The 11,261-nt window shown below is 45.1% G+C and overlaps 1 protein-coding gene across 2 annotated transcripts; it reads left to right on the top strand.

Moving 5' to 3' along the window:
- Window positions 1-176: 176 nt before the first annotated feature.
- LOC139402487 (cyclin-T2-like) lies at window positions 177-11,261 on the top strand. Of its 2 annotated transcripts, none has more exons than XM_071146451.1 (9): window positions 177-373; window positions 1,036-1,117; window positions 4,459-4,587; window positions 4,689-4,749; window positions 5,436-5,498; window positions 5,700-5,745; window positions 7,207-7,370; window positions 8,428-8,522; window positions 8,670-11,261. In XM_071146451.1, the coding sequence occupies exons 1-9, from the start codon at window positions 216-218 to the stop codon at window positions 9,783-9,785; spliced, it is 1,914 nt and encodes a 637-aa protein (XP_071002552.1). In that variant the 5' UTR covers window positions 177-215; the 3' UTR covers window positions 9,786-11,261. The 2 variants fall into 2 exon arrangements, with proteins under 2 accessions (XP_071002552.1, XP_071002553.1); XM_071146452.1 differs by having other exon boundaries at window positions 200-373; window positions 8,428-8,498.

The raw sequence follows: 11,261 nt of genomic DNA, 5'->3' as shown, positions 1-11,261 counted from the left end.
GCCTGCAAGTTTGGACAGAATGGACCTATTATCATATCCATGATTCTCCACAATTTGTGAGAGATTTTTTTATTTGCTGTATTGAAAGTTAAAATAGTGCTAATTTGCTGAGCAATTGGTTTACTAGTCCTAGGAGAGTAGCCAACACGCATGCGCATTTTGTTTCCTACGCTCCCTACCCCCTCGAGCCACCAGGGGCTAGTCGTTGGAGCGCAATGGCGGTGCACCGGGGACCTTCTTCGAAATGGCTCTTTTCCCGGGAGCAACTAGAAACAACGCCGTCCCGCCGCAGTGGAGTCGAATCTGATAGGGAACTTTCTTACCGACAGCAAGCCGCCAACCTAATTCAGGATATGGGCCAGAGACTCAACGTGTATCCTTTCTGAAAATGAGTCTTTCAGCCCGCTATGTGGCAGCTAGGCTAACTAGCTACCAAAATGGTTGTGCCGTTTGTTAGCTTGGAACCTAGTAGCTAGCTAGCTTCCTTTGCAAGTAACTGAAACACAGCTAAATGTGTCCATTTAAAATACAAGTTGAATGTTATACTTCGACTAACGTTATGTCTTGGTCGGATTACAAAATAGGATACTTAACGCAGTAACCGTAACCTTTGAGGTTGTTACGCTAGCTAGTTCTTCAGCTAACTTGATCGCTACCATGCTAACCTCGTTCTGTTATGTGATCAGCTAACGGTAGCTATTATTTTGGCCTGCTAGACGTTCGCCTTAGCAGCTCTTATCGTCTACTGGATGTACGAGTAACTATTAGTTAATCATTTTTATGAACATATATAATGTGGTTTGTTATCTCACGAGGTAGTTAGTTGTGACATCTTGGTCAGCTGTGTCTCATTATTGGAGTAACGTTAGTGAACTTGAGCTAACTAGCTGAGATGGGAACAAAGCTAGGTGGATTGTCACCCAACTACCGGTAAATGACATCAGCCAGCTATGATGTTAGAATAGCTTATGCATTGATTGCAGTATTACTGTTGTTTCCGCATATCACTTGGAATACCTTAACCCATGTATTCAGCTCTCAACTCATCATCAACACTGCAATCGTTTACATGCATAGATTTTATATGATTCACTCTTTCACTAAGTTTCATAGGAATGTAAGTAATCACCATCTCAATTGTAACATTCATTTTTTCATTTTCTGACTCGCAATCTAGCCTCTTCCTATATCTCTTTGTGCTGTCCTGCCAACTCTTATAGTCATTGTGCTTGGTGTGACAATGACTTGCAGCACAAACAGATCTGGGACAAGGCTATCTTCTATCTACAAGGGAGATCTGATGGATTTTCTTGTCGTCTTGGGCAGTATACCGGGTTATTTGGAAATAGCCAGTTAAGTCCTCTAACGTTTAAACTATTTAATAAGCTTTTCTATACATTTTAATATTTGTAGCTACTTTTTAAGTAAAATACCTTGTACGTTTGAGTCATTTAGCAGATGCTCTTATCCAGAGCGACTTACAGTAAGTAGTAAGCGCACACATTTTCATACTGGTCCCCTGTGAGAATCGAACCCACAACCCTGGCGTTGTAAGCTCCATGTTCTACCAGCTGAGCCACATTGTACTACCTACACTAGTTCCCTACCATAGTTCCCCCAGAACAGTTGAGCTAGTCACATGTTTTGTAAATGGCAAAACTGGGGAAAGTGGGAGCAGGTGAATCCAACTGTGTATTGACAGAGGTCGTGTTTTATATTGAAAGTCAAGTGTGTTTTGCCTCAATAGAGTGATCGGGGATGTGCAACTATAGTTTTTCTTCACAGAAAATACAACACATTAGGCAGAAAATAAGCATAATTTTCATCTGATGACGACAGAATTGCAATGCTATTTGGCTGGCAGCCACACAAGTAGGCTAAATGAGCTTACAATTTTAAAAAGCAATGTATTTTTTTTGCGATGCATGGCCATCATATTTCTGTTTTATCATAGAAAGAATGTAGCCAGTTAATCTGGCGTTTTACCAGAGAGAAGTAAGCTGGCTACATAGAGAATAGTGTCGTAGAAAAGTAACTACACATCAGTCAGAGAGCTGTCTGCTGATAATGTGTGAATTCTCATCAATCAAATCACATTTTATTGGTCACATATTTAGCAGATGTTATTGCGGGTGTAGTGAAATGCTTGTGTTCCTAGCTCCAACACTGCAGTAGTATCTTAACAATTCACAACAATACACACGTGTAAAACTATGGAATTAAGAAATATATAAAAATTAGGACGAGCAATGTCGTAGTGGTATTTGAGGTGTCAAAGCCTTTGGATGAGTTATCTGTACAGCTGCCACTGCAGCTTGATCGGAGGGCCTGTTGCCCGGACCTCTGGCAGTCTCTATGGGGTACCACAGGGTTAAATTCTCGGGCCGACTCTTCTCTGTATACGTCAATGATGTCGCTCTTGCTGCTGGTGATTTTCTGATCCACCTCTAAGCAGATGACACCATTCTGTATACTTTTGGCCCTTGTTTGGACACTTTGTTAACTAACCTCCAGATGAGCTTCATTGCCATACAACTCTCCTTCCGTGGCTTCCAACTGCTCTTAAATGCAAGTAAAACTAAATGCATGCTCTTCAACCGATCACTGCCTGCACCTGCCCGCCCGTCCAGCATCACTACTCTGGACAGTTCTGACTTAGAATATGTGGACAACTACAAATATTTAGGTGTCTGGTTAGACTGTAAACTCTCCTTCCAGACTCACATTAAGCATCTCCAATCCAAAATTAAATCTAGAATCGGCTTCCTATTTCGCAACGAAGCATCCTTCACTCATGCTGCCAAACATACCCTCGTAAAACTGACTATCCTACCGATCCTCGACTTCGGCGATGTCATTTATAAAATAGCCTGTATTTTAGCATGCTCTCACCCCCAAAGCCAATTCCTCCTTTGGCCGCCTTTCCTTCCTGTTCTCTGCTGCCAATGACTGGAACGAACTGCAAAATCACTGAAGCTGGAGACTCATATCTCCCTCACTAGCTTTAAGCACCAGCTGTCAGAGCAGCTCACAGATCACTGCACCTGTACATAGCCCATCTGTAAATAGCTCATCCAACTACCTCATCCCCATACTGTATTTATTTATTTATCTTGCTCCTTTGCACCCCAGTATCTCTACTTGCACATTCATCTTCTGCACATCTACCATTCCAGTGCTTAATTGCTATATTGTAATTACTTCACCACCATGACCTATTCTTTGCCTTACCTCCCTTATCTTACCTCATTTGCACATTATTTATTTTGTTCTACTGTATTATTGACTATGTTTAGTTTATTCCAGGTTTAACTTTGTTATATGTGTCGAACTGCTGTGCTTTATCTTGGCCAGGTTGCAGTTGTAAATGAGAACTTGTTCTCAACTAGCCTACCTGGTGAAATAAAAAAACAAATCCTTGTGTTTTCCTCTCCGTTCTGGGCCCGTCTGCTTCTCCCCTCCGTTCTGGGCCCGTCTGCTTCTCCCCTCCGTTCTGGGCCCGTCTGCTTCTCCCCTCCGTTCTGGGCCCGTCTGCTTCTCCCCTCCGTTCTGGGCCCGTCTGCTTCTCCCCTCCGTTCTGGGCCCGTCTGCTTCTCCCCTCCGTTCTGGGCCCGTCTGCTTCTCCCCTATCTTCTCAGAGCAGGCAGGCCCGTTGGCCTAGCGACTCCAGACTCCACACATGCATAGCGTGTACTCATGCTGCTCCACAACCAGTATTGTTCAGTTGCACAATGTCTAACATTCCCCTGTAAATGTACAAACTCACCAAAAAATTACTTTACATAAACATTTTACATTTTTTTTATTTAACTAGGCAAGTCAGTTAAGAACAAACTCTTATTTACAATGACAGCCTAGGAACAGTGGGTTAACTGCCTTGTTCAAGGGCAGAACGACAGATTTTTACCTTCGATCTTGCAACCTTTCGGTTACTAGTCCAACGCTCTAACCACAACCTTTCGGTTACTAGTCCACTTCTCTAACCACAACCTTTCGGTTAAAGTCCACCTCTAACCACAACCTTTCGGTTACTAGTCCACCTCTCTAACCACAACCTTTTGGTTACTAGTCCACCTCTCTAACCACAACCTTTCGGTTACTAGTCCACCTCTCTAACCACAACCTTTCGGTTACTAGTCCACCTCTCTAACCACCAGTCCACCTGCCGCTCCTCAGTAGCCCCTTCCTGTATATGTATAACTTTGAGCTGGACTGCCTGTTTTTGAAGAAAACAACATGTTTTCGGCTCGATAGCATATTTAGCTAGCAGCCTCTCTATTATTTGTGCTCATTATGTTAGCATTCTGGTAATAGACTTCCAATAGGCTTTCCACACAGTTTTATGGCGCACCCTTGTGCATTAAGCCTGTAATACCGTAAATCCTGGGATGAGTGAAGGACGGTAGGACGATATGAAAATCTGGATACCGCCCAACCTTAATGTCTTTATTTCTACAGATCATCTCCCAAACAACCTTGTTCTTGGCTGCGAAGGTGGAGGAACAACCTAGGAAGCTTGAACATGTCATCAAAGTGGCCCATGCCTGCGTCAACCCCCAGGATGCACCACTAGACACCAAGAGTAATGTAAGTGAGGCCTCTGTACCTGGGTGTTGTGATGTGGATCTCTTGTCATGGTGATACTGAGAGAGAGACACATTACAAATATGAAATCTGTTGAACTTTAGGCATACCATCAGCAAGCTCAGGAGCTGGTGATACTAGAAACGATAGTACTGCAGACGCTAGGTAAGGATCTGTCTATAGGTGGATGATACATGGAAACTTCATGGGCTGCATCCCAAAGGGCACCCTATGCTTTACACACAGTAAAATGCTTTTATTGTACAAGGGCACTACCCCAGTGGGCTCTGGTCTAAAGTAGTGCACTACCCCAGTGGGCTCTGGTCTAAAGTAGTGCACTATCCCAGTGGGCCCTGGTCTAAAGTAGTGCACTATCCCAGTGGGCCCTGGTCTAAAGTAGTGCACTACCCCAGTGGGCCCTGGTCTAAAGTAGTGCGCTACCCCAGTGGGCTCTGGTCTAAAGTAGTGCGCTACCCTAGTGGGCTCTGGTCTAAAGTAGTGCGCTACCCTAGTGGGCCCTGGTCTAAAGTAGTGCGCTACCCTAGTGGGCCCTGGTCTAAAGTAGTGCGCTACCCTAGTGGGCCCTGGTCTAAAGTAGTGCGCTACCCTAGTGGGCCCTGGTCTAAAGTAGTGCACTACCCCAGTGGGCCCTGGTCTAAAGTAGTGCACTACCCCAGTGGGCTCTGGTCTAAAGTAGTGCACTACCCCAGCGGGCCCTGGTCTAAAGTAGTGCACTATAAAGGGAATGGGGTGCCATTTGGGACGTAGTCGTGGTACTTTTTGGTTCATTTGCATCTGGATGGCCAGTGGGCTTTGGAATGTCTAATCATGTTCCATTCCATTGTTTTCAGGTTTTGAAATAACAATTGAACATCCTCACACTGATGTTGTGAGATGTTCCCAGCTAGTGCGAGGTACAGCCTTCTTCCTGTGTCTTTCCATCTTATCACCTTCTCTCATCTTTGACACACACACCCCGACACAGACACGTATACTTTTATTAAACCTCTCCTGTATGTAGTAACCAGTTCTAATAATGTTTTCATTTGATTTCATTCCAGTGCTTGTCTGAGATTCCGAGCTAACCTTTGACCCCTCTCTTCCTTCTATTACAGCAAGCAAGGATTTGGCACAGACTTCCTATTTCATGGCTACCAACAGGTTGTTATCCTGACCCCGCCCCCCCACTATGTTGCACTGTGATGGCACACTATAGCTTCCTGTACTGGCAGGTCCCCCTTCCTGTGTCCAACGCCCTCTTTGCGCCAGGCAGGTTTCTGGTAAACCCCTAGGGGCGGTACCGGACAGCCAGCCAGGCTGCAGCAGTGCGGTGTATTGTACAAGGGCTCAGTGTTGGCACATAGGGGTTGAATGCACAATGTGAACGTGTTGGTGGTGCTGTAGACTGTCCTCACTGACCGTTTGGTTGCTACAGAGTGCATATGTCTCCTCCTTCCTAAAACACAATTGGTAGCCTGAATATAGCTTGCCACTAAAGATCAGTGAAAAGATGTAAACTATAGCATCTGTCCCGGTAAGTATTAATAATGTTTTGTTTTTTCTTGATTTATGTTTGACAAATAGAAGCTAATATATATACAAGGGTAACAAGCAAATTCTTAGTGATAATTGACACACCTAATACTCCAGTAGTAAAATGATCATCCATAATTCTCTCTAATATATGAATGACTTGTATGCTATAGGTATCCTCTTCTTTACCTTAGTAGAATATAAACATTACAGTTCATTATTTTCCTAAATTTAATTTTAGTAACTGTACTTGCCCTGACTTAGATGAATAATTTTGCTATCCTATCAACAGCAGTATACAATGTCTGGACAGAGGGCAAAAAATGTTAGTTTTTTTACACAGTCAAAAGGATACTTCCATAATGAATGTATTGCCCAGATTTTAAAAGAGAAAGTTGGCAAAGGTATGAGTGAGATGGCATAACTTGACAGGCTGGACTGGAACACAGCAGGTGGATGGTGGACATCAATTATTTCTAGGAAACGAGCTTGATCCCAATAAAATGCTCAGTACTCTCAAAGAACAAGTTTACCGTCTAGGTTGTCCTCAATGTATCAGTTTTCTAAGGTAAGATTCTGTCTGAAATGGTAAGAGAAACAGCCACGATCATCCATCATAGAAAACCACCGGGGTACGTGCCTCTGCCACTCACTCTCAACAGTCTGGAATATGAAGGCAGTATTATAATATGGACTGTATGCATGCAGATCAGCTGTACTCTGAGCTTTATTAGACCAGAGACATGACACCATAGAGATGTTCAAATCTCTCCTCTGGGACCCCCAGCTCTCCCACAACTAGCACAATCGTCAAGTCCTTGATTAGGTGATTCAACTTGTTAACTAATCGTCAAGTCCTTGATTAGGTGATTCAACTTGTCAACTAATCGTCAAGACCTTGATTAGGTGAATCCGTGCTCTAGTTCAGGGCTGTAACAACATTAAAATGTCTGGGATTTCCCGGGGAAAGGTTTGAAAACCAGTTCCATAGGGTCTTCAGCCATGTCCCAGGGCTAGTGCTAATGTCCTGTATTCCAACCCTAGAACTGTAGCTAACGGGTGTCTCCTCTGTGGTCTTCCCTCCGACAGCCTCCACCTCACCACGTTCTGCCTGCAGCACAAGCCCACAGTCATCGCCTGCGTCTGCATCCACCTGGCCTGTAAATGGTCCAACTGGGAGATCCCGGTCTCCACTGATGGGAAACACTGGTGGGAGTATCTGGACCGCACCGTCACGCTCACACTGCTGGACGGTCAGAAACATTTGTGTTCTTATTTTAATTTTAAGGACAGTGGAATTCCACCCTCGTAGGGGGAAATTGGGAACACTTGATTGAAGGTGTTGAACCCAAGACCTTCGGGATTCTATAGTGGAATTCCACCCTCTGTTTATTATTTCTTGTTTATTCCGACTGAGAGTTGTCTTTGTCTGATGTAGAGCTGACCCATCACTTCCTTCAGGGTTCTAATAGTTGTCTTTGTCTGACGTAGAGCTGACCCATCACTTCCTTCAGGGTTCTAATAGTTGTCTTTGTGTCCGATGTAGAGCTGACCCATCACTTCCTTCAGGGTTCTAATAGTTGTCTTTGTGTCCTATGTAGAGCTGAACCATCACTTCCTTCAGGGTTCTAATAGTTGTCTTTGTCTGACGTAGAGCTGAACCATCACTTCCTTCAGGGTTCTAATAGTTGTCTTTGTGTCTGACGTAGAGCCGACCCATCACTTCCTTCAGGGTTCTAATAGTTGTCTTTGTGTCCGATGTAGAGCTGACCCATCACTTCCTTCAGGGTTCTAATAGTTGTCTTTGTGTCCTATGTAGAGCTGAACCATCACTTCCTTCAGGGTTCTAATAGTTGTCTTTGTGTCCTATGTAGAGCTGACCCATCACTTCCTTCAGGGTTCTAATAGTTGTCTTTGTCTGATGTAGAGCTGAACCATCACTTCCTTCAGGGTTCTAATAGTTGTCTTTGTCTGGCGTAGAGCTGAACCATCACTTCCTTCAGGGTTCTAATAGTTGTCTTTGTGTCTGACGTAGAGCTGAACCATCACTTCCTTCAGGGTTCTAATAGTTGTCTTTGTGTCCTATGTAGAGCTGAACCATCACTTCCTTCAGGGTTCTAATAGTTGTCTTTGTGTCCTATGTAGAGCTGACCCATCACTTCCTTCAGGGTTCTAATAGTTGTCTTTGTGTCCTATGTAGAGCTGAACCATCACTTCCTTCAGGGTTCTAATAGTTGTCTTTGTGTCCTATGTAGAGCTGACCCATCACTTCCTTCAGGGTTCTAATAGTTGTCTTTGTGTCCGATGTAGAGCTGACCAATGAATTCCTGCAAATTCTGGAGAAGACGCCCAGCAGGCTGAAAAGGATACGTAACTGGAGGGTAGGTTCTGCTCTCACAACTGGTGTAAGTGTTTCAGCATTTAGCCCCCTAGTAGCTACTACTTCACTGTTTCATCAGATTGGTTTTCTGAATGATATTGACTGAGGTTTGGGTGGGGAATGGTTTGGTGTTGCCCTTTTTTAACTGAATTTCACCACATCCCTATTCCAGGCCACACAAGCTGCCAAGAAGCCCAAGATGGACAGTCAAACGGGCGACACCTCCTTCCAAGGGACCTCCTCATTGGACGGCATCACCGGTGTGGCCGGCAGCAACTCATTCTTCTCTTCGTCTCTGTCAGACTCTGGGGAGATGGCTTCACTAGACGACATGTCTATCCCGTTCCCTCCCTACCAGGCCCTGTCTGGGGACCACGCTGAGCTGCTGGGGCTGGACCAGGGCCTTGCCTTTCTTCCTCAAGCCATCCCTTCAAAGTACCCATCAGGCAAACACGAACACAAAACGGCCAGTGCAGGCAAGCACCCACAGGCCCTACCCAATAACCCCTCGCCCTTCACGCGCCCCCCACAGAAACTCTCCCTGGATAAGTACAGAGAGAAACAGGCAGCAGACCTGCAGACCATGCAGAACGGTGTCCGAGAGGAGCAGAGCGGTGTGGACATGTACCAGTCCCCCGCCCTCCCTCACCACCAGTCCCATAAAAGACGCTCCCAGCCTGGGCAGGGTGTCCCCCAGCACGGGGACAGCAGGAGGGACAAGGCCAGCTCTAAAAAGACACGAGGTCTCCCACCACAGGCCTCGGCGGTTGAGAACGGCGTTGCGGCCAGCAACGAGGAGCTAAAGATGAGAATCAAAGTATCAGCTGAGAGGGACCAGGGCGGCCATGTTGGTGTCCCACAGGGCAAAGAGAAGTACAAAGACCACTCTGGCTCCAGCAGACACCCCAAGCACGGCCACTCGCACCCCTATTCCCTCAGCGGGAACAGCCGAGGGGCCATCGACCCCGCCCTGGCACTCAGAGTCCTCGGGGGCCATGGTAGCGACCTAGGGGGCTCCAGTTCCTCCTCCAGGAAACGGGCCAACCCTGACGTCAGTAGTCATAACAACCACCACCACTCTGCTAAGAGCAGCAGGAGTTCCAAAGGGGCCGGAGGCTCCTCCCACTACTCTTCAGACGGTGGTGGTGGCCCGAGGACTGTGGAGAGACACCACGGTGGCCCGGAGGGGTCAAATGGAGTGCTGGGGTCTAACGGCCAACACACCGACTACAAAGACACTTTTGACATGCTGGACTCTCTGCTAAGTGCCCAGGGAATGAACCTGTAACTTCAGACAGAGTTAGTCGTTTAGCCTGGGTGCAGGCTGTTTGGCTCTCTTGCCAACTCCGTCCAAATATGTTTGGCTTGACATTTGAGTTGGCAAGACTGGACAAACAAATCTGGATAGTAGGCTTGGCAGGAGTTGTTGGATAGAGATAAAATAATTCTGAAAAAAAAAGTTTTTTATGATTTTAAAAACAAGTAAAAAATGATTTTATAACTTTGAAGTTATGTGAAAGTAACTTCGTCACCCACCCAGTCAGTCCTGTCCACACACGGTAATAATTACTGATGCTTTAAGGATCTTCAGAAATGTCCACAACATGATATATACACAGTGCTGTAATGCTACTTGTCTGCTTTCTAAAAACCCCCGGGAGCCACGTTCACTGGTTCTGTGATTGACAAAATTCCAGATTTGAATTCTGTTCTTTTAAGGAGAGATAAAGAGAAGTCTGCGTTTTTATTAGTTATTAATGATGTGCATGTTTCAATCACATAAGGGAAGATAGCAGCCTGGTGACGGTTCAGTGTCCACGTAAATGCGTGTACGTTTTCGTATGTTAAGAAACAACCTTATTCCTTGAAATACTCAGGTCTTGAAACTTTTGATATAAAGAACGAAATAAATCTTCCTCTCTTGGCGTAATACCTGTATCTGTAGAGATGTATAACTTCTGTCATTTTGTTGATTGAAGGCTGCATCTATCTTACCGTAGAGGCTGTTTCAGTGTGCTTGTCTTCTAATGGGAGGACACGCAATCCAACTCATCACACATGGCTAGTCAGAGGACATACAAAGGCCCTTTCCCAGATCAACACCTCATAGACCCTATGTGTGTATCCAAAATGGCACCCTATTCCTTATGTAGGGCACTACTTTTTGACCAGGGCCCGCAAAGTTCCCAGCTGGGAAAAACACTGGGTCCTGATCGAAAGTAGTGTACTACATAGGGAATAGTGTGCCGTTTTGAGAGAGACACCCTTTATGCGCTTGTGGGATCTCAAGTGCTTAGGGTCTAGGGGTCGATTGGGGACTGGACCATATGCTGTCTACTGTCCAACTAAGTGGATGCCAAAGGCTGTGCCTCTAAAACGTACGGCAGATTATTCTAGAGCTATGAAAGAAGTTTACGTTATATCTGCTGTGAAGTGCATTTAAAAAGATATCTCGGCATATTTACAAAAAGCCTTGTGATTGTAACAAGTCGTCAACAAGTTGCTATTCTTCAATATTGATAAATGTCTAATTAACCAACCGCCATCCTATGAAAAGATCTCTAGAGGTGATTGTATATAGGACTGCAGTTCTGAGTTATAACTAGCTAGTCGGTTGACTTGTTACACCCTCAGACCACACATTCTATTCTGCCATAACAGTGTATTAGGAGGTCCTAAAGCGGACACTATTGAACAAATCCTTAATATGTGTACTGGGAACCCAAATAAACGTGTAAAACTGTCGTTTTTACACACAAACACA

This window comes from Oncorhynchus clarkii, unplaced genomic scaffold (genome assembly GCF_045791955.1).
Source record: "Oncorhynchus clarkii lewisi isolate Uvic-CL-2024 unplaced genomic scaffold, UVic_Ocla_1.0 unplaced_contig_8876_pilon_pilon, whole genome shotgun sequence".
NCBI lineage: Eukaryota > Metazoa > Chordata > Actinopteri > Salmoniformes > Salmonidae > Oncorhynchus > Oncorhynchus clarkii.
The sequence above is the reverse complement of the archived record's forward strand: the minus strand, read 5'-3'. Positions and strand labels throughout refer to the sequence as shown.